This window comes from Oryzias latipes, chromosome 22 (assembly GCF_053564925.1).
Source record: "Oryzias latipes strain Hd-rR chromosome 22, Olatipes_Hd-rR_3.1".
Classification (NCBI taxonomy): domain Eukaryota; kingdom Metazoa; phylum Chordata; class Actinopteri; order Beloniformes; family Adrianichthyidae; genus Oryzias; species Oryzias latipes.
The window spans coordinates 10274572-10298197 of NC_136258.1; the positions used below are offsets into that span (position 1 = coordinate 10274572).

Here is a 23626-nt window from a genome sequence, read left to right on the forward strand (position 1 = left end):
ATGTCTGAATAAAATAACACAAAAGATAGTCAAATACTCTCTAATAGAATACACTGATGTTCTATCTTGCGTTAACACATTAATCTCAATTATGTTTATACTACTGTCTAAAACCCCAAGGTGGTGATATTTGCATTTTAGCCAACAAGTGTGTCAAACTACAAAACTGGCAAGCCTAGTTGTAGCCTACATATGATATAATCCTACTCATAACATTGATGACTATGTCATTATATGGTTAGCAATGCATTGACAAAACAGGCTTGCACAACTTTTAACGAGTCCTCCATAAACACTGATGTTATAATTAGTCCAGGGATCTGCAACCTGAGGCCCTGGATTCACATGTGGCTCTTTTATCACTCTGTTGTAGCTTTTTGGCTTTAAAAGAAAAGGGAAATGCTTTGAATAAATAATTAAAAATAATACTTTATTTAAATTTTGTCATTTATGTGTAGAGGAAACTGAGATAATATTAGTAAAATTACTTGGGATGAAGGTTCACCAAAGTCACAATAATAGAAAATGCCAATGTTTGACTAGACTGTCTTATTTCATTTGTCTTAAATATTCTTCTTACATATATTTGTCTTAATTTAAGTAAATCTGCAGCACCAGGAGGAACTTTTTTGAGACAGGGTTTTTTTTTTATATATAGAAGAAACCCATATGTACTGCCATCTTTCATCAGTGAAAGCAATTTACATTTATTATACAGAAAAATATAACTAATAATTTAACTATTGTAGGCATTAAAAGCTACATTTTTTTTATAAATAAATGGCTTAATTACTACAAAACATAAAGTGTATTTTCTAAACAATAAAGTGGGGCTTTGTGGCTTTTTCTGGGTTTTAGTCAGTAAAAAAGTGACTAAAAGGCTCTTTCAGGGTTAAAGGTAGCAGATCCGTGGGTTAGTTCTAGGGTGAGTTCAAGGACACTGATTGTGTATGGGTTTCATAAGCTGATTTTACTATTTCAATAAAAGTATAAAGTACAGGGGATGGTTAACAACTAATGTACAATAAATGAATTCTGGTTTGCTGCCCTTTCCTTCTGTTAATTAAGCGTATTTACCTCCATAACACCATACCTGTACATAATTGGGGTTTATTTATTTCCACAAACAGTAAAGTCCATGTGTTGGACTAAATCTAGCCACAGGGGTTGCAAGCCAGTTGCCTCTGTGCCGGTCCCAAGCCCGGATAAATAGAGAGGGTTGCGTCAGGAAGGGCATCCGGCGTAAAAATTGCCAAAATAACCATGCGAATCATCCACAACACTTTAGACATACCGGATCGGTCGAGGCCCGGGTTAACAACGACCGCCACCGATGCTGTTAACCTACAGGGTGTCGGTGGAAATTTGACTACTGTTGGTCGAAGAAAGAGGGGAGGCAGAAGGGCCCGTGGCCAGAGAGAGAAGGGAAAAGGCAGGAACATAGGTTTGAGAATAGGGACTCTTAACGTTGGCACAATGACAGGGAAAGGCAGAGAGCTGGCAGACATGATGGAGAGAAGGAAGGTAGATGTACTGTGTGTGCAGGAGACAAGGTGGAAGGGCAGCAAGGCACGTAGTATTGGAGGAGGATACAAACTGTTCTATCATGGTGTTGATAGGAAGAGAAACGGGGTAGGAGTGATTCTGAAGGGGGAGTTTGTAAACAGTGTTCTAGAGGTGAAAAGAGTCTCAGACAGGATGATGAGCTTAAAGTTAGAAATCGAAGGGGTGATGGTGAATGTAGTCAGTGGGTATGCGCCACAGGTTGGCTGTGAGTTAGAAGTGAAGGAGAGATTCTGGAGTGAGTTGGATGAGGTCATAGAGAGTATCCCCAGAGGAGAGAGAGTTGTTATTGGAGCAGACTTTAATGGGCATGTTGGTGAGGGCAACAGAGGTGATGAGGAGGTGATGGGCAGGTTTGGTGTGAAGGAAAGGAATCTGGAGGGACAGATGGTGGTGGACTTTGCGAAGAGGATGGAAATGGCTGTAGTCAACACTTACTTCCAGAAGAGAGAGGAACATAGAGTGACATACAGAAGTGGAGGTAGGAGTACTCAGGTGGACTACATCCTATGTAGACGAGGTCATTTGAGAGAGGTTATTGACTGCAAAGTGGTGGTAGGAGAGAGTGTAGCCAGACAGCACCGCATGGTGGTGTGTAAGATGACCCTGGAGGTCAGGAAGAAGAAGAGAGGGAAAACAGAAAAGAAGACCAAGTGGTGGAAGCTACAGAATGAAGAAACTTGTGAGGAATTTAGGCAGAAGTTGAGACAGGGTCTGGGTGGTCAGGATGAGCTTCCAGATGACTGGGAAACTACAGCAGAGATTATCAGGGAAACAGGTAGGAAGGTGCTAGGTGTGTCATCTGGAAAGAGGAAAGACGGTAAAGAGACTTGGTGGTGGAATGAGGAAGTACAGGAATGCGTCCAGAGGAAGAGGTTGGCTAAAAAGAAGTGGGATGTAGAAAGGACTGAGGAAGGTAGACAGGAGTACAAGGAAGCGCAGCGTAGAGTGAAGAGAGAGGTGGCAAAGGCCAAACAGAAAGCTTACGATGAGCTATATGACAGGTTAGACACAAAGGAAGGAGAGAAGGACTTGTACAGGCTAGCCAGACAGAGAGACAGAGATGGGAAGGACGTGCAACAGATAAGGGTGATTAAGGACAGAGATGGAAAGGTGCTAACAACCCAGGAGAGTGTACAGAAAAGATGGAAGGAGTATTTTGAGGAGCTGATGAACGTGGAAAATGACAGGGAAAGAAGGGAGGAAGATGTGGTTGTTGTGGAGCAGGAAGTAGCAGAGATTGGAAAGGATGAGGTTAGGAAGGCTCTGAAAAGGATGAAGAGCGGAAAGGCCGTTGGTCCTGATGACGTTCCTGTGGAGGTATGGAAGTGCTTAGGAGAGGCAGCAGTGGAATTTCTAACAAGGTTGTTCAATAGGATTCTAGAGAGTGAGAAGATGCCTGAGGAATGGAGGAGAAGCGTTCTGGTTCCGATCTTTAAGAACAAGGGTGACACGCAGAACTGCAGCAACTATAGAGGAATAAAGTTGATGAGCCACACAATGAAGCTGTGGGAAAGAGTAGTGGAAGCCAGGCTTAGGAAGAAGGTGGAGATCTGTGAGCAGCAGTATGGTTTCATGCCCCGTAAGAGCACCACTGATGCCATTTTTGCTTTGAGAATGTTGATGGAAAAGTACAGAGAAGGTCAGAAGGAGCTGCATTGTGTGTTCGTAGATTTAGAGAAGGCGTATGACAGGGTGCCGAGGGAGGAGCTGTGGTACTGTATGAGGTCGTCTGGAGTGGCAGAGAAGTATGTCAGAGTAGTTCAGGACATGTATGAGAGAAGTATGACGGTGGTGAGATGTGCTGTAGGGCAGACAGAGGAGTTCAAGGTGGAGGTGGGACTACACCAAGGATCAGCTTTGAGTCCTTTTTTGTTTGCTATGCTGATGGACAGGCTGACAGATGAGGTAAGACAGGAATCTCCCTGGACAATGATGTTTGCGGATGACATTGTAATTTGCAGTGAGAGTAGAGAGCAGGTGGAGGAACAGCTAGAGAGGTGGAGGTTTGCTCTGGAAAGAAGAGGCATGAAGGTCAGTCGTAGTAAGACAGAATACATGTGTCTGAACGAGAGGGATCAAGGTAGAAGCGTTAGGTTACAGGGGGCTGAGGTGAAGAAGGTGCAGGAGTTTAAGTACTTGGGGTCAACAGTTCAGTGTGATGGGGAGTGTGGAAAAGAGGTGAAGAGGCGAGTGCAGGCAGGTTGGAGCGGTTGGAGGAAAGTGTCAGGAGTGTTGTGTGACAGAAGAGTGCCAGCAAGACTCAAAGGAAAGGTGTACAAGACAGTGGTGAGACCAGCTCTGCTCTATGGGTTAGAGACGGTAGCAGTGAGACAGAGACAAGAGGCTGAGATGGAGGTAGCGGAGATGAAGATGTTGAGGTTCTCCTTAGGAGTGACCAGGTTAGACAGGATAAGGAACGAGTACATCAGAGGGACGGCTCATGTTGCCTGTGTTAGCGACAAAGTCAGAGAAGCCAGACTGAGATGGTTTGGACATGTTCAGAGGAGGGATAGTGGATATATTGGTAGAAGGATGTTGGAGATGGAGCTGCCTGGCAGGAGGGCAAGAGGACGGCCAAAGAGGAGATACATGGATGTCTTAACAGAGGACATGAAGTTGGCTAATGTTAGGGTAGAAGATGTCCATGATAGAGTGAGGTGGAAAAGGATGATTCGCTGTGGCGACCCCTGATGGGAAAAGCCGAAAGAGAAAGAGTAAAGTCCATGTGTTGCTTCAGATGGACAAAATCCTATACCAGGTGATAAATATCACTGGATTTGGATTTCTAAATATGCACACCCTTGCTTTACTCTTTGTGTAGGACCCTCTCAAACTGCAGAAGAGGACACGAGGACACTGACATTTTGTTTCTTTACTTTACATGACTTAAAGTGTAAAGTGTGACACAACTATCAATTGTCATTGATACAGCTTACTGCTGTATAGCTTATTTGTCAGATGGAAACCAAAATGTTTAAAAGCTGACGTTTCAATGTCTAATATGGGATTCCGTTTTTGAAAGTCACTGAAGTCTTTAGTTTATGGTCACCTGTTCTTTTCTTACAAGTTTCTGCTGCAACCGACTTTAGGAGAGAAAAAAAGGAGGCCTACATTACAGAGAAGCCAATGTCAGAGGTCTTGTCAGTGTTTAGATAGACTGAATCACACCAATGTCCTTGTGATTAGGTCATCATGACGTGGTGCCTTATAAACCTGTACATCTCTGGGAATTTTTCTTTTTGAAGGCCTCATTTCATTTCTTTCAAGTCCTGCTATTTAATCAAGTGTCTCTTTTTGTCATTTTCTCATGTCTGTGTTCTTCTTTTTGTACATTTTCTGTTTGCATTTTTGATGAGGTAAAAAAAAAAGTCTTCCAGTCTTAGCCAAAACATTTCTTTTTGCATGTTTCCTGTCAAAATTCACTTGCCCCTGGATAAAGCTAAAACAGATTAAAGAAAGACTTAACACAATGGATTTTTCCAATTTTTTATTCACTGACTAAAAGAAGAAAAGCTTTCATTCAACATAGCTACAAATTCATTCTCGGCAGACTGACCCTTCGAGTATATGCAACCAATTGTGTCAGAGATTTTTCATGGAGGTTTGCAAAGTGGTCCCCTTTTTATCAACAACAGACCCACAGATCAGCAGTTGTTTGTTAAATCTCGTCTGTAGAGGGCTCTTTCACTGCAGACTAAACAACAGCTGGAAATATGTCAGACTCTCTACTAAAAGATCTTGATGGGCTCTTTAAGGTTAGAGCTTTGCTTCGTTTGGTCCAAGCAAATCCCCATCCACCTTGTGGAGTTAAATCATCTCCAGATATTTCTGGAAACATTTTGTAGAAAATCTGTTGAACAAAATTCAAAATCTCTCCAGTAAAATTGTGACTATGGATAAGAATTGAATATGTTTTATTATATATATATATATTTTTTTTCTTTAAGCTTTCCTCCAGCTGATGTTTTTCATTAAGTCTGGGTTGTAGTTGACAAAAAGAAGGGAAAACCCAGAACTATGTACTCACATTAGCAAACAGTAGAACAGGAATCTCAACAACACATATGGTAAACCATCTTTGAGAGACAAAAACAAAACAAAAAAACCTTGTGATTTAAAGTACAGTTTATAGTTCCAAACTGAACCCAGATGTGTGTTGCATTAGAGTATTCCATGATGATGCACTATTGATATCTATGAACTATGCACTGTAACTTTTTTATATATCTATTTATATACTGAATATTTCTTCCTCTAAAGGTTTTCTAAAGACACAGTCAGGCGCTGTCAGCACTGCTTGCGCCCCTTTGTGGCCAATAGTAAGACTCCTGTTATTGCAAACTGTCCTGATTTTAAACAAATGCACAACATTCGTACCACAATAAAACTGGGGCCTCCTAGCCAGTCTCACAGAGACCAAGAGTGAGCCTGCCATCACTGCTGCTGTCACTGGGCCGGCTGTCCAGATTCAAGAGATCCTAAAACGCAGGGAAATGTCAATAAATTTCACAACTCGGCATAAGGCCAAGTACTCTCATAAGTTCTTCATTTCAACGATGTGACAGAAAGAAAATGTAAAAATATAATAATTAAAAGAAACATTTTGATCATATACATCCCTCTTGCATAGTTGTGAGGCTGGACTGAACGGCAGGGTTTCCTGTCTGGTTTGCTAAGATGTTAAGTCCTTTAGGCTTGAGAAAGAGGCCTTGTGATAAAGATATCCAACAATGTTCTCAATATCCATCTGTTCTTTGACATATCCAGCTGTCGCATGAATCTTCATTATGCAACCATGAAAGTGGTGTGATTTGGCCAAGTTGCATTAACAGTGGCATTTTCAGCAACTGTACACATTTCCCTGAAACCACGGTTGCTGGGATTTACCTCCAAACACCACCTTTGATGACTACACCAGTGTCAAAACATCGGCTGTGCTGCACCCGGTCACACAGAGCTTTACACACTTCGTTTTACTGATCAAATCTAGCTTACATAACAAAGTAATGCACATTATCAACATATCAGCACATTGGTGGTACTACTCATTAGGAGGAAAAAATTTCTGATTTGAAAACAACTTCTTGAATCCTTCAGACGTAATAAACCAAAAAAGTGTTTAGTCTTTTAAAGAAGGGTTTGGGCATAGAACTACCTTAGTACAAGTCTGTTTTTCCTCTTTCTCCTCCTTAATTTCTATTTATTTCCACAAAATATCTAAAGAGTCCCGAAGACAAACTCCTGAGTTGGCAACAATGTGGAAATGAAGCTTGTGGTGTTTAATGAGCGATGGTTCTAGGTTTGAGACTGAAAGAGGTTTCACTCAGTCAGCTGCTTTGGTACTAAAACATCACACTCGTGAAAGGATCACTTAATGGCTAGTAAGTGTCAACACATAAGCTAAGTTCTTTTCACGTTGGCCCCATTCCAAGACACAGAACTTCATCCATTTACATCTATCGGATGGAATTCATTAGAGGCCAGCTCTGTGGATTCAGTTACATAGGCCATAGGAGCCATGCTATTTTTCGTAACTCCATGAAAGCATATCTGAAGAAAAAAAATATTATACACATCCCTCTTTTACCATTTCCACTACCAGGACTCTGAAAATAAGGCTCTGCTTGCTCTGTGCCTCTCAATATTTACACAGTATAACAAAGTTAAACATCTGTTAGCACCTGCTGTTTAATTCAGTTCTGCTCAAACTCCTGTGTCACGGTAGTGAGAATGAGTTGTGCGTGCACTGATCTTTGCCCGTAAAGCGGGTTCAAACCTCCTGAACCAACTAAACTGATACACAGAGCAGTGGCTATCTCTGGATTGAAGTCACAGTAGAATATTTACATTTGTGACTTGTTGTGTACCGGACACACAAAGGCCTCAAAAGTGGCCTGAAAGTTGACGCAGCGGAAACGTGGTTGACCATTCAGAGAGAGCAAACATCACACCTTTCCTCTCCTCAGACCAGCTGCTAAACCCCAGTGTGACTCCGTCCTGCCAAAAACAGACCCAAGTAAAAAATCATATATGGTACATATGTTCATTCTCACACACGCTTGAAATATGAAGTCCAAACATTTGGCTAATCAGACGGCCAATGCCAGCCCTGCCCCTCCCGGAACGTATGGAATGTCCTGTTTCTAGCAGCAAATGAAGAGGCCAGGAGCAAGTGCTTTCCACCATACAGAACTTTTCACAATCAGGCACTCTGGTCTTTTCATGGTCAGGAAGCTTCTATTACAGAGTAACTCCATCTGTGATAATAAACCCTAAATGGCTTTTAACAAGGGACGTGCTCCTCTACTTCCACAGTTTTTTTTTTTTTTACATTCACTTGCTCCTCACAGTGAGACAGGTGACTGACAGGAGAGGGATAGAGGAAGATGTCAGCGACCTCTTTGATTAACCCCATCAATGTGCTGCACTCAACCTGGCAGGCCTGGCTTTGATGACTCAGCAACAAACACTGTAGACCCTGAGAGCCAATCAGAGGTAAAGCGAATAGCCTACGTGCAATTATGTCGCTTAAACCCTTATTGTGATGGAGATTAATGCCATTAATGCCATCTAAACTACACATTCTTGAGTTTTTTTTTGACACACAAAATAAAACACAAGTGTCAAAACCGTCGTCCACTTTGGTCTGCATTCACCCAAGCACAAAAACACTACCAACGGTCTGATGCAATGAGGTCCAAAGAATGGAAACGTTAACATTGGTAACATAAAATAACTGCATTAGTAGGCAGAGTTTCAGCAGAGCACAAAAGTGCCAGGTGAGATGTGGAGTCAACAATACTGCGTGACAGTAGATGAGAACTGCAGTCAGTTACAGTCAGTTTGCTTGGTCTACCAGCTTAAGATGTGTCCATGAAGGACAAAATATCCAGTGACTCCTGAAATTCATAAGTGAGCTAGAGAGGCTGTTGTTACGTTCCATCCACCTCTTCATATCTGAAAACTGACAACACCCTGGGAGCAAACAACTTTGTGCAGCATCAGAGGTGATGGGGCTACACCGTCCAACGCCAATGCCCTCTATTCCCTAAATACACGCACACTGTTAGGCATGAACAGACTGAGCGATGGTTAAAGGGCCGATCATTTCTTCATCTACACGCCCTATATGTACATTTCTATTGGATACACACAAAAACATGAGCAAAGGGGGAATAAAACCACTACAACGGAAACCTTAGCTACCATAGCTTAAATACTACTTCCCTAACTAATAAACAAAGTACACAAAACGAAATGCTGATGACAGAAAGTTGAGATTTAGAATCCAGAGGCTGTCAGACACAACACAACAGGAGATATAGCGGGAGTCACTAACAGAATGCAATCATTTGGATCAGTATGAGTCTATTTTATGGAGTAACTGTTCCAGAATATTTTCACATCACAAACAGTGACATTCCCAACAAAAAATCTACCTGCACACAGCATAAACTATTTAAGGTGCGTCAGAATGACCTTCATTCCGTTCTGAAACTGAAACCTTGTTTCACAACAGATTTTTTTAGGTTAGCGACTCTGCGTTCGATTGCAGAGTCAAACTGCATTCTCTGTTCAACCTGTTAAAATCTGCTGAAAGCCACAAGCATTTCAACACAGACGACATCTGACTTCACGGCCAGTAAAACCTCACATCCACGTGGAAGAGATTAAAAAAAAAAACAGAACAGAAAACAGTAAACAGACAGGGAGACGGAGCTTGTAAAGTCAACTTAAAAAAAAAAGGAAATGTCTAACTGATACCAAGTTTAACATTACATTCAATAACAAAGGATAAACCCACAACATTCCACCATATTTTGGTCTGAATGCATAAATGTTGCTATTTTTACCAAGTGTTTTACAGCGCTCCATTCAGCAACAGAGAGCCTTTAAAAACAAAATGATGGTACCAAAGTGCATTTATCCTGAGATATGAACCAAGAACAACAAAGATCATCATGACAAAACCATCAAGGTCTTTAAAGCAAACACTTGGTAATCATAGGCCCATGACTAGAACAGATTCACACGGAAGCTAGTAAAGTGCTGGGTGATTTTAGGACAATGGTTTCACAACAAAGGTTTCAAAACTGCACGATCTGTCGTGTAAACTACAAGTTTTTACAGGATCGTCACGCTTCGCGGTGTCATCATGTCTGAGGTGAATGCGATGGTTTGAGGGTACAATTCCCAACAACTTGTAAGATTGTCAAGTACCCTGAAAGCCAAACCTGATGTTCGTTGCTACACGAGCAACTTAGTTCAAGACTTGTCTGCATAAATCCTCAGAAGACAATGACTGTCAAAACAATTTAGCAGTCCAAACACCTTAGCGTCCTCTGTTACTGTGTCAGCTATTGTCTAAGACAAACAAAGCTTTTCGTCATTTGCCATAAGCCTTAAACATGTTAGCACTCCGAGAACAACCACGACAAACAGGATTCATCATTCTAGGCATACGTGCTCTCCTCAGCTAAATATTTGAGGGTAACACGTTCTCCATGTACAGCACAGGTACAAATACACAATGCAGAGCTAGATTTTGCCATTCTCATGTTTTATCAACCATAATCTTTGAAAACATATGTATGATTAGGTTTTCCCTGCTGCTCAAAGGAGGCAGCAAGGTTTTAGCAGATGGCAAGAGAAAACAAGGTCATCAACAACAACACTAACTACAGGATCTGGAAAAGTAGGGCCTGTTTCCAAGGCAACTGTGACTTAAAAGGGAATAAAAGAAATTGATTGCTTTGCACACCCGAGTCAACATCACCATCGCTGTCCAGGTCATAGTGATGTTAAGAGCCTACCTGAGGTGACCGCTTCGAACACAAAAACAAGCCAAATGACACAAAAGCTCATTGTGCTGTGCATGTCAGTTTGCAAAAAAGAAGGTCTTGGCTGTGTTAGGAACCGGGCCATTCAGCCACAGCAAGAAACGTCACAAACATCTGTGGCAAAAAAAACACAGCAACCCTCCATTTTTCAACACAAAGCAGATGGAGGAATCCAAGTCTAGTTACATTCACTGCAGACTTTCCCATTTAAAAAGCCCCTCACCCTCAAAATGTCCTCATGCTTACAGCACTGATAGCATGACTGTAAAACCTGCCAACTTAAGAGAACTGCACCTGAAGAATACTGCTTATCTGCTGTTTCAGCACGAGCTCACCCAAAAATACAAATGACAGTGTGGAATCTATATGTGCCGTCTTAACCTTAGAAGGTTACTGATCTCGAGGACCTTCTAATGCCTCAGTGATAGCATTTAAATAGATTTATCTTCGGATAATAACCGGTGGATATAAAAGTGGATAAAACAAGAGGGCTGTAAAACCACCATCACTGATCACTCTTTAAGCTTGATAAAGGTCTAAAGATCACAACCAATTCATTAGAGATTGTAATACAAAACATTTGTTACAACACATTTGTTGTTTGACACCAGTTGACCTTTTGAGCTCTGGAGTCTTTCACCTGAGCTGAGTTGTAAGGTTTGCTCTTAAAAAGTAAGCAGGGTGGGAAGTTTAAGAGCCGGAAGCATGTAACAACGTTCTCCACAACTCGATTGATGAGGTGCTCAGACCTCTTACTAAAACCTCTTATTTTTAAGTTTAGCAATGCCACTCTTTCACAAGATGTTTGAGTCATGGCACTAACATGGCAGCTGTTGAAACCTGCACCAAAGCTGATTAACAGCAGAGCTTCCTACCCTGCTGGGTAAGGCTCTCGAACTAGCGAACAAGTGCACAAGACGCTCTTTCCGAGAAAAAGGAAAAACCAGCAAGGTTTTGCTTTGTTCCCCAGGAAGTTGTTGATGGGTAAATTTACACATTCACAAAAAAATTAAAAAAAAAAAAAGGCTAAACACACAAACCATTTTTCTTCACAAGTCAAATCCCCCAATCTGCCTGCCTGTCCCATTTCAGCTGTGAGCAGGATTAGATATTTGCATTTAAATACATACAAAGCCCATACAGGCTAGGAAACTACCACACAGCTAAAACTAGCTAACACACAGCGCAAGGAGAGACATAAAAAGGTCAAATATGAGAAGGAAGGAGAAACAAGGTAAATGTCAAAATTACATTACACAGAGGGTCTGGAGGTTTTAAGGTGATGGAGGGAGCACTAACCACTGGAGGGCAAGACCAGACCAGATGTGATTGGGCTGGGCCTACTGGCCTAGTAGTGGAATGACTGATAACTCAGCAGGCTAGGAAAAATATTGTTCTTACAACCACACTTTTCTTAGTCTGCTCAGAATTTCAGGGGTTCCTTCTTTTTTAAGGAAATAATGAGTTTTCCTTAATGGTTTAGTCTAAACGTCCAAAGATTTGAAGTAAAAAAAAGACAGGTGCTGGAAGAAAAAGAAAAGGAACAGCACAAAGAATTAAAAAAAAAAAACGGAAAAAAAACAGCTTGGTTCATTTAAATTTAATTTTGTAGACCGTTTGACTTGGGGGTGGTGTTCATGGCTGATCTGGTCTGGTCTTGACAAAGTTTCAGCGGGTATCTGCCGGGGCACAACCCTGCTGCCTAACTGCCTGTGCTGAAGGCGTGCAGCTCCCGATGGAAGTGTTGCGTGGGTTCGCACAAAACAATGCTGGAATCCAGGCAAGGGTGCCAGACACGGCCAAGGCCCAGTGAAACCTCCTTGACCAGGTTGTGTACAGGATCTCCTTCTATGTACAGGGACTGGTCGGGATCGAAGTCGATGCTCTCCTCAGAGACGGTCAGCGTACGCAGACTGGAGCCTCGCAGCCTTGAAATGGCTACCAGGTTATGTGACCACACAATGTAACCTAAAAGCATAAAAATGTATTCATAGGGTTGGTTGTTAGTTTTCATTGTTTAAGATCTTCTAAATTTGTTACTTTAAGTCTACTATGTCCAATCTTAGTACAGATGAGCAAAATGATCCACATATATCACTTCTACTTCATTTTAAACTCTAAACTCACCATGTATGACCAGGACAGCTAGCTGAGTACATCTCCAAGCCAAAAGAACCAATGGATCTTCGTTGCGATTGATGCTGAGGTCCGGGAAGTCAGGGCCGTCCCTTAGCAGTAGGAAGTGAGTCAGCGTTTTGTTATACTGCTGGGAGATGAGCTCCAAAGTGCCATCAGTCACAAGTGTGCTGTAACTGTCGAGGTGAAGACGCTCCAAGGGAAGGCTTGGTTTTAAGACCCTTAGGAGTTCTGAGCTGTCCACCTCCAGAGCCATGATGTACACTCGCAGGTTGGCACTTACACAAACCTGCAGAAGATCAGGCAAATCTCTTTGATACAGATTCTGAAACTAATATCTATAGAAATCCCACCATTTTTATTATGTCCCTCGGCAGTCCTAGACTGCAAGGACCATATTGTTTCTCGCAATACTTCTTTCTCACTGCAGCTTTGAGCAAACATTTGGCTACCAGCACATACTCAAAAACATAACAGAATTTGCACGAACCAAGTACCTGGTGAAAATGGATTTTGGGGGTGGTGATTGATGGCTCCCAAAAAATTATGACATCAAAGCGAGAGAAACCGTCAAAACAATGAATAGGAAGTTTATCACTGAAATCAAAACACATGTCTGCGACATCCAAAGGAAATTTTGAAATTATTATAGCATGGCCACAGGACCTACGACCTTGTGGCCATTTGGTGGCAAATTATGAAATTTGCTGATTATATACAACACGGGAAAAGAAAACTTTCGTTCAAGCGAAATTTTACTTGCCACCAGCTTAAGTCTACAATGTCAACCAAAGTTTTGTTGACTTGTAACCTCCAGGAAAGGCTGCCATCCTGAATCAATCAATCAACTCCAAATTCAGATTCAGATTCCTCCAAGGGATTTAAATCTATCGCCTCTTAACTTCTTGAGCATCTTTGGAAAGCTACTAGGCGAAAAATGTTGGAATTAGAATTTGTAGATTTTAAAGTGTGGCGAGCTTGCAAAAGCATATTTTTTAACATGAATATTGTGAAAATATCTTACATTAATCATTAGCTCAAAATAAATGAAAATATATGACAACTAGGGGTGTAACGGTTCACGTAGTTGGACCGAACCGTTTCGGTACGGCAATTTCAGTTCGGATCACTTTTGTACCATTTTTTTTTTTTTATTTTTTTGTTTGTTTATTTTTACCCCCCAAATGTATTTGCTTTGCGCCGAGGCAGAACTAATGGTTTTTTTCTTTTTCTCTTTCTAACTTGTTCTGTCCAACAACTGACGAAATCGATGAGAGCTGAAGATATTTTGTGTTGGACAGGTTTTACTATCACAAAAAGAGGTTATATAACTTCGAAAAACCAGAGTGTAAATTTGTATAAACCACTTTTTGTTATTTTATTTGTTACATTTAGTGTGTGTGGGGAGGGAGACGGGCAGAATGTGGTCTGTCCCACCCACCCACGCACTCACGCACACATGCTCACAATCTTCTGGATGCCCCCCACCCCCCCGTCGCCATGCAGTAACTAATGTTAACCGTGAGTTTCCGCCGAGACACTCAATGGTGCGAACCTCTTTGGTCTTTCTCTAGACCTCTTTCCTGGCAGCTTTAAACTCAGGATCCTTCTACCAATATATTTACCGTCTCTCCTCTGGATATGTCTGAACCATCTCAGTCCGGCCTCTGACTTCATCTCCAAAACCTCCAACATATGGTCTCCCTCTGATGTACTCATTCTTGATCCAATCCATCCTGGTCATTCCCAAAGAGAACCTTAGCATATTCATCTCTGCTACCTCCAGCTCTGCTTCCTGCCTTTACCTTAGTGACAGTTTCTAGGCAGAACATGGCTGGTCTCACCACAGTTTTGAACAGGTTTCCTTTCATCCGAACTGAAACTCTTCTATCACACCTGATACTTTTCTCCACCCATTACAACCTGTCTGCACCTGCTTCTTCACTTCTTCTCTACACTCTCCATTACTCTGAACTGTTTACTCTAGGTACTTAAAATCCTCCATCTTTTTTTTTTTACCTCTTCTCCCTGTTACCTCACTCTTCCACTTGGGTTCCTCTCATTCACACACACTCTGTCTAGCTGTAGCTAAACTTAATTCCTCTACTTTTCAGGGCAAACCTCCACCTCTCTAGCTTCTCCTCCACCTGTTCCCTACACTCACTACAAATCACAATTTCATCTAGAAACATCATAGTCCATGGTGACTCCTGTCTTACCTCATCTGTCAGTCTGTCCATCACCATGGCACACAGTAAGTGGCTCAGAGCTGATCCCTGATGTAATCCCACCTCCACCTTGAACTCCTCTGTCACTCCTACAGCAAACCTCACCACTGTCTTACAAACCTCATACATGTCCTGCCCTGCTCGAACATACTTCTCTGCCACTGCAGACTTCCTCATACAAGACCATAGTTCCTCTCTGGGCACCCTGACATAAGCTTACTTCATATCTACAAAGACACAGTGTGTCTCTCTCCCTGACCTTCTCTGTACTTCTCTATCAACATCCTCAAAGCAAATATTGCATCAGTAGTGCACGTTCTTGGCATGAAACAATACTGCTGCTCACAATAAATCCAATATGGCTGCTCGATGCAAGGATTTTGCTCTAAACTTCCATCAATTTTCTTACCTCGCTGGGGTCGCAGGGTTGCCAGAGGCGGTCCCTGTTACTGCTGGGAGAAGGCGGGATCCACCCTGGCCAAGATGCCAGCAACCGATATGACGGCAACCACGTATTGGGCATTGCATAAACCAACCACCATCTGTCCTTCTATGTTCTTCTCTTGGATACAAAACCTTAATCAACCTTCAATTTTTATCTTCAGACTCATCACTCTGACACTCTTTTTACCTCCACAACACTCATAATAAACTCCTCCCTTAAGAAAACCATGATAGAAAAACTTTGACCCTGTTCCTAAGATTTTCACCTTGCTACCTTTCTACCTGGTCTCCTGGACACACTGTATGTCTACTTTCCTTCTCTGCATCATGTGAACCAACTCTCTACCTTTTCCTGCCATAGTTCCAACATTTAAAGTCCCTACTCTCAGTCCAGCACTCATGACTTTCCTCTTCTCTCACTTCATACGAACGCACCTTCCTCCTCTCCTTCTTTGATCAATAGTAGTCAAATTTCCACCGGCACCCTGTCAGGGAACAGCATCGATGGCAGTCATTGTTACCTTGGCCTCGACCGATCCGGTATGGATATCACAGGTCTGATTCGAATATTTGGTTTGGCAAAGATTTGACGAACGGCACAACAAGGCCCCTTGTGTTTACAGTCACCACCAGGAATCCAAAGTATAAAATGATGCTAATGAGATTGATGATATGAATTTGTCATGTGCCGCTTTGACCAGGGTGGCTGGGGCAGAAGGGGAGTGAGAGGCATGCAGCAGCCGCTCAGTCAATGAGGGCAGGTTACATGGGGGTGGCGAGGGCGGGTTTTGCCTGCGGGTCATACAATGCCGTTTACGGCTTTAATTTACTTTTTATATGTTTATCGAAGAAAACCTGAACAGACTCACAAAAAGGCATTTACATCAAATATTCTGTATCTAGCAAAACATTAGACATTGTTAAATTACCAGTGACTTCCAGTCATCTTCAGTAGCTGTCCCTTCCAATCCTTTGAACTCCAGGGCAGCACCGTTGAGTAGCAGAGAGAGGCGATGGAGTGGGGTTCTCTGAGGTGAAGCCAACAAATCACAGAGCTCAGATTTGAAGTCTGAGAAATCAAGAGCCAGAGAATGAAGGGTGGAGAAGCGATCCAACTCTGACGGAGAGATGAGGGGACCTGATGGGAATGCAGAAACGGTTAAAAAAAATGTTTTGACTGTATATTAAGTAACTAAACAGATTACAAAAAGCAAAAACAAAATAACATACCCAGCTGATGGTCCAATAAACTGAGGTGGTGAAGGGTCTCGGCAGAAGGATTTGACAGACAGGCTAAGGAGCAGGGGGTCACCAGACTCAGCATGAAACTACAGGACAACCATCTCAGCTGCCTGCTGTTGGACAGAAACTCCATGAACAGACGCTGAATTCTGTTGAGAGGAAACCAGACGGGTTACAGTTAGCTTCAAATGTCTAAAGCACAGTTCATTCAAATCAAATGTTTCAACTCAAAATCCAATACAGAGAACCCTGAACAGAATTTTAAGGTAATGCTCAATTTTGAAACCTCGGTGGAACCTCTAGATAGAACACTGGCAAGAACACTGTGGCAATTTCCTTTAATTATGGAAATCTACCATGGTCCGGCTGAAAACTCTATTCTGAAGTTCCAGTCACAAAGCCCAAATGTTCTATATCACTGCACCGGGTTCTTGAAAAACCAAGTGGTAACTCTAGTAGGCGGGGGGTGGAGCCAACAAGGAAACAACAAATGTTGCAGTACCGCAACTGACCAGAGAGGCTGGTGCTTAGCGTGAGCATTTTGCCATTGACTTCTATGTTCTATGCTTGAACTTTTCTTTTCCTCAATGGTTGCATATATTATTCTTGGCAAATCTCGGGGGAATTCATTTTTTTCTGAGTTCATAATTTTTTTAAACCATTTATTTTTGCTTAATGAGGGGCATGGTTTTATGATTGGCAGATAATGACTGCAGTGTATTCTGGGAACAGAACTCCAGTGTTTAGCTCAATTTAGCCGTTTTCACCTTAGCATCAGCTGTATATTTTGGCTTGTGTTGTGCTGTAAACTGTTCTAACATGCTCTCTGAGAGTCCTGTTACCAGTATCTATTTTTTCAGCAAGAACTAAAACAATTATTTTATATTTGACATTTTTAAAACCAAAAAAATATACATTATGGTCATTTCTGTTAGTTTCAGTAATTCAGTTTGATTATTTTCTTTACAATAATATCTTTAGTTAGTTGTCATTTTCTATATATATATATATATATATATATATATATATATATATATATATATATATATATATATATATATATATATATATATATATATATATATATATATATATATATATAGGATTCAGATATGCTACAGTAACACCGAATCTCTTCATGCAAAGCAACTGACATCACACAGATCCACATTTTTAAAGTTGAAACTATGAAGGCATACAGAACATTTTCAGAGCCCACACCAGGGGGGCTCAATACTTTGGGATGTGACGGTAGACTGCGGGCCATCAAATGTATATAAAAAAAGCGGTCAGTGAATCCTCATCCTCGGCATGAAATATGTTCTCCAGAACATATGTCAGAGTGTTTAACTACACTTAGCACTCTCTTTTGTTCAGGGGTTCCGGCAAGATGGCGAACCACAAACATTCCGTGATTTAAGTTTGTGTACCAAACCTTATCCAAAATCCTCAACACAACAAATGAATATGTTCTCGGACTGTTGATAAGAGAACTTACTTATTTTCTCTGGGAGTTCCTCGAAACCGATTTAAACCCAACTCGATTTAGCTTCTACTGGCTAATGCTATCGTCATGCCGACACGCCATATGGTTAAAGGGAACACGTTGGACATGGATGAAGAGTACAGTGTGCACACCCTTGCATGATTCTCCTGTTTTTAAGTCCTCTATCAAAGAAACAGTGTTCAGGAAAAAAGGAATAAAATTTGTCAAACTGCAATCCACAAATTTGCTTTTCTTTTAAGAGAAATCAGTAGAAATACTGCCGATATTGTAAGCATCAGAGAGGCGGTGTAAGGCTTGGATCAGCAGGTTAAAAAAAAGCGAGGAAAGGCTGCATGAGGTGAATCAACGATTTTTGGATCAGGAGTTGAAGACTGGTGAAATGGAGAATTACAGTTGCAGGTGGAATCTGAAGTTTTCCTGAATCCACAAATGAAACAACGGAGGAAACAAAACGGAAAAGTTTTGGAAAAACAATAGACTTTAGAATGGGTCTTAAAGTAATTTCATATCCTAAAGCACAAAAGAAGAATTGTATATCGGCTATTTTTTTTAAACAACACCCTTTTTAATAAAACAATGTCCTCCAAAAGAAAAATTAAAGCTAAGTTACATTTGTTACATTTGCTGGTTTTGAACAATCTTATTAAAAATCCTCCCATGACCCAAAACACCTAACGCTGTTAGCAGCATAAAGGAGATTTTGTGGTTCCTTACTCGTTGATCTTTTTGTCTCCCAGGTGAATCTGATGCAGGTTCGAGCTGTCCAGCAGTCCCTCCTGTTGGAGAACAAAGGTGTCTCCATATAGACTGAGGTTCTGCAAATGTCTAGAAAAGGAAAAAAAATGTTAATTTTTTCATTATCAACAAAACAAAACCACAATCTTGGTAGAAAACATATGTGACATTTATGCATTGTAAACATTTATAGAGGTTAAGCCTTAGAACATTTGTTTGTCCTAAAATATTTGTGTCAAAAAATGACCAACTATTAAAAGAGCTGCTTAAGTTAGTGTTTTTCAAATAACTGAATAGGTATAAAAGAGGAACATCTTTAACGTTAAGCACAGTCTTAGCTGAACACAATGCTTTATGTTGCTTAAGTGCTTTCTCTCCTGCACTGCTGTCTTTAAGCACTTTATGTCCTGATACCCAAAATAGATCCATCAGCAGCAGGCCATGCTCTATAAGTTGATATGTTCGGAAGTCAGTGCAGTAAAGGCAGGCAGAACGGCGGGGAAAAAAACAAACAAACAATTGTATTCTTTGATTGATTGATTTCAAGCATTGTAGTGAAAACAAAGAATTCAAAAAGATTTATCAAACTCATTACAAAAAGAAAGAAATTCATAGATTAAAAAAAAACAAAGACACACTTCATGATCACTATATTTAATTAATCAAATGTGACTTAACTTAAGTCATGTAGAGCTTGATTCATTGTTTAAAAAGAAGTGGAAAGAAGGGAGTTTATATAATCCCACCCCTGAGTTAATTCATTTTATAGTTTTAAATGGTTTTTGTGATCTGGTTCTGATCAGATAGATTCTTTTAAAGTTACAAAAATCAAGTGCATTTTCATAAAGGTTTATCTTCAGAAAACATTCAATCATGGTTACAGTATTTTTTGAACACAAAGTTTTGACTATGTCAGAACAATGGCCAATGTAAATGAGAGGAAGTGATCATACGCAGCTCCAAAGACAAAGATGAAACGTGCACCATTCCTTTACAAGCAAGGGGAGTATTTGGTCTAATGTTCCCATTTCCTCGCTGGCTCCCACACTGTGCAGTTCAAATGAATCGACTTTCTAACCAACGAGGCACTAAAAAGAGCGGTAATTTCTTTATAGCATGCACAGAGACGTTGAGTATAACATAACAGATTTTAATTGTTTTTTTTTACTAACTTGAGCAAATATATATATATATATATATATATATATATATATATATATATATATATATATATATATATATATATATATATATGATATATATGCAGTAATTGTACAAAATGTACATCAAATCACAGACACCAGTCGAAATAAAAGTACTTTTGCACAATCTTCTTTTCTGAAACTGAAAACAAAAACACCAAAAATCAAGAGAAAAATAAAACAAATAAAAAATAAAAAAGAGAAACACCAACCCTCTCTATTAAAGATTTAGAAAATATAATAGATTCCAACAATTGTACCTTAACACATGCCCAGATTTATAAGTTAATTTTTAAGGCAACTACTATGCCACTGCAGACATCTTTTAATTTTAAAAGCGTTCTCAGTGGTTCTTTAATTATGCCATTTTTTGTCAGAAAACACAGAAAAGTATCAATAAGAATACAGATAAGATACCAGCAGTATCAATAAAAAAAAAGTAACATTGATAGAATCTTAACGATACTCATCCCTACCCTCAACCTAACATTACCGGTGCAACAAAAATGGCTAGCAATACTTGAGCTAGATTCCAGCTCAGACGAGGAAAACAAAGACGCACATGGACGCATCAGAATGGAGCGGAGCAAGAAGCTCGTGAACCACCCCCCGAAATTTATGACCTCACTACTACTGCTACAAGCTTTTTCCAACAGCATTTGCACCTGACTCACGACGATTTGAATAAATAAATACTCAGAAATGCAAGTTTAAGCCAATTTTTGTTTTGTTTGTCCTACATCATGACAAAAATGCTGCAAGAACATGTTAACAACACAATTTTTTTACCAGAGTAGGACTTTAAGAATAGACTATTTCATGCGACACAAATCATGAGAAAAATTGTCAGACTCATGTTGGTTTTTAAATGAAAACTGAAATAAAGTGAATTGTCAAAAAAGTTTGAATTCTCTCGGCAGAACAAAGACAAACACTGAAAGCATCTGACTAGAAAGAACAGAAACCTTTTATAGCCTTTTAAAAATGACAGCAGTGCAGAGAGAAGTGAAGAATGTTAGAGAAGGTCAAAATACAACCACAGATGTGTCACAAAACAGGGAAGCTAAGAGAAGAGAAGAGGGGAAAAGGAAATGGAAACAAACAAAAATATCTGTTTACAAAAAAAGGTTTTAAAAAATGAGTTTTTCTTTTAGTTGTTTGTTTAAAAAAAAAGGTTATTTTGTCTGTTTTTAGACTTGTGGTGACATCTATTTAAGTACCGTAACCCCTTTAGACTTCAGAGAAAGTCTAGAACTAGACAGGAAATTCTCATTAAGACAAACACAAAGTAGACTTTCCATAAGAAGAAAGCAGCTCCATAATATACAGAAAATGATGTCTGCTGTTGTTTAAGAAAACAGGTAAAGTGTTGAAAAATAGCATTGATACTAAATAGGAAGAATCAGAAAACATAATTTTGTGGCTCTCCTATTCAAAATTAGAATGAAGTTTTACATCAAGTAGGAAATTTCCAATATAGATAGAAACGAAACACTACAATACATACATATAAGAGCTTTTTATACGTGGATATATCTACAAAATAAACATTTTATAAATAAAATACAATAGACAAATAAAATAGAAAAACCTATGAGTGCTGATATCAGCAGGTCATAGCTGACAAAGGCTTCTCTCTGGCCGCCACTAGCGCTGCATTGTGCTGGTGAGGACACCAGTGAAACAAGATAAAAACAAAAGAAACTCCAACAAACGTTTGACCCAAAACCGAAGAACGTACAGCTTAAACAATGGCGGAAAAAACCCTACCAGAACGTGGCCCTGTAACTGTCTGAAGACATACAGTAGCTCCATCGTAGAAACCCTAAAGATTGCATAACTCATCCTAGGACTTGTTTTTAGCTAACCATGCTAGCTAGTTAGTAGCTAGCCTAGCAGCGCAGCAAATATTCAACAAGTAAATAAATGACGTTACTAACAATTGATACAAAAAAATGAAAGCAAAAGACTCGAATATGTTTTATATATAGCTTACCTATTGTTTCGGATGCTTGTCAGAACACACAGAATCTGGTCCAAGTAGGTGGATGTGGCGTTTTTCCATCTCTCCGACAGCTGCGAGTTGCCGTCGGCGTCTTGAGGCTGCTCCATCCTGGTGGAGGTCGGGTCGTTGCTCAAGGAGCTGAGGTTGCCTTCCACCGGAGCGATTTCCAGCTGCAGCTCTCGCACAAAAGAGCCAAACTTTCTCATGAGAAATTCCAGTTTCTGGCTTTCTTCGGAGCTAGAATCATTACACCCCCCGCCTATCCGCAGTTTGAGCTCGGTCCACAACGCGGGGTAAAACAGACACTCCCTCCATCGCGAACACACAGCCGAGGCCCGGAGCTTGTCTCGGTCGGACAGAAAGGAAAATATGTGCACGATAAGCTCGCTGGGCAAAGCCATGGCTCCGACACCCCCACACAGAGCCATGGCGAGCTAAGAAAGAATTGTCAAAAATATACCAATTATTAAAACAACTGCTCAACCCGTTCTTTTTTTTTGTCAACGGGGCTGCGGCAAACCTCAGAGACGCTTCCTTCTCTTGGTTGAAAACAAACCTTTTTCAGTTTAGCCTTCAATACTATTGGAACACTCCATTTTTTCGGAAATTACGGGGGGGAGGAACCAAATGAAAAACTGACATAGACTTCTTATAATATTTAGCATGAGGCACGATTTTCATTTTCTCCTTTCAATAATATCAAAATTGTGTGATTTATTCCCTAATATTTATATGGTTTTTTTTAATTTTTTAATTGAAAATGGCCTAAATGGTTTCGCCTGGAGAGCCATATTTTTGCCATACCACTGTAGTCCACACGAGGGCAACATTTTCAGCCTCTGGAAAGAATCGACAGTCAACATGTGATCGTTTTTTCAGTATGTTTTTTTAACAGATTTTTTTTAGAACTTCAAAAGATGAAATAGATATTCATATAAATAGAAAATAACAAAAAGAAAAAATGGAGAAAATAATAAAATACAATAAAATAACATTAGAATTGTAGTCCACAATACTAGGGATTGTCATTCAACATGTGATCTTCAATGAAAATGGACATTTTTATGGCATTTTGGTTTTTCATAAATTTCAGCGATTTAAAATATAAACAGCTCTCTTTAACTAATGGTTTAATTTTTTTTAAAAATCTACTCTTATCAAGGAAACAGTTCCCAGAAATTAATTAGTAGTAGAGTATTAAGTGCCAAATCAAATAAATCATCACCAGAAACTACTCGAAATAATGCAATGTCTTTTTGTAACTGAATAAAAAATATGAAAAAGAAACTTTGAACAGCACCAACATAAAAAATTCTCCAAAAAACGGTTAACATATATACATTCAAATAACAGATGATCAAGTGTTTCTAAATATTTATAGCAGAAAGAACAATTATTTTCTTGAAAACCAATACGTATATGTAGTAGTTCCTTGCATGGATAAACTGGATTGATTATTTTAAAATGGATTTCTGCATACTTACAAAACTGACTTCTTAACTTGCATTTTTCCTCTTTTGTGTATTGCTATGATTTTTGTAATGATTTTTGTAAGATGTTGGAAGCAGTTCTCTAACAAAAGTTGTATGAATTAGTTCTGAAGTTTTGAATTAAGCGATTGACCATCAAACAACAGAGATGGAAGCTGAACTTAAACATTATGAACCAGACTGTGGGACATTTGGATCAAAGTCTGAGGGACTGCTTTTATCACATTGGTG

General features: G+C 40.0%; 1 protein-coding gene across 1 annotated transcript; it reads right to left on the reverse strand.

Annotated features, from left to right (window-relative positions):
• Nucleotides 1-5038: 5038 nt before the first annotated feature.
• On the reverse strand, nucleotides 5039-22478 carry fbxo33 (F-box protein 33). The gene is made up of 6 exons (XM_004082659.5): nucleotides 21897-22478; nucleotides 18678-18788; nucleotides 16445-16605; nucleotides 16144-16352; nucleotides 12534-12831; nucleotides 5039-12374 (listed from the first exon to the last, which is right to left on the reverse strand). The coding sequence occupies exons 1-6, from the start codon at nucleotides 22331-22333 to the stop codon at nucleotides 12109-12111; spliced, it is 1482 nt and encodes a 493-aa protein (XP_004082707.1). The 5' UTR covers nucleotides 22334-22478; the 3' UTR covers nucleotides 5039-12108.
• Between the last annotated feature and the right edge of the window lie 1148 nt (nucleotides 22479-23626).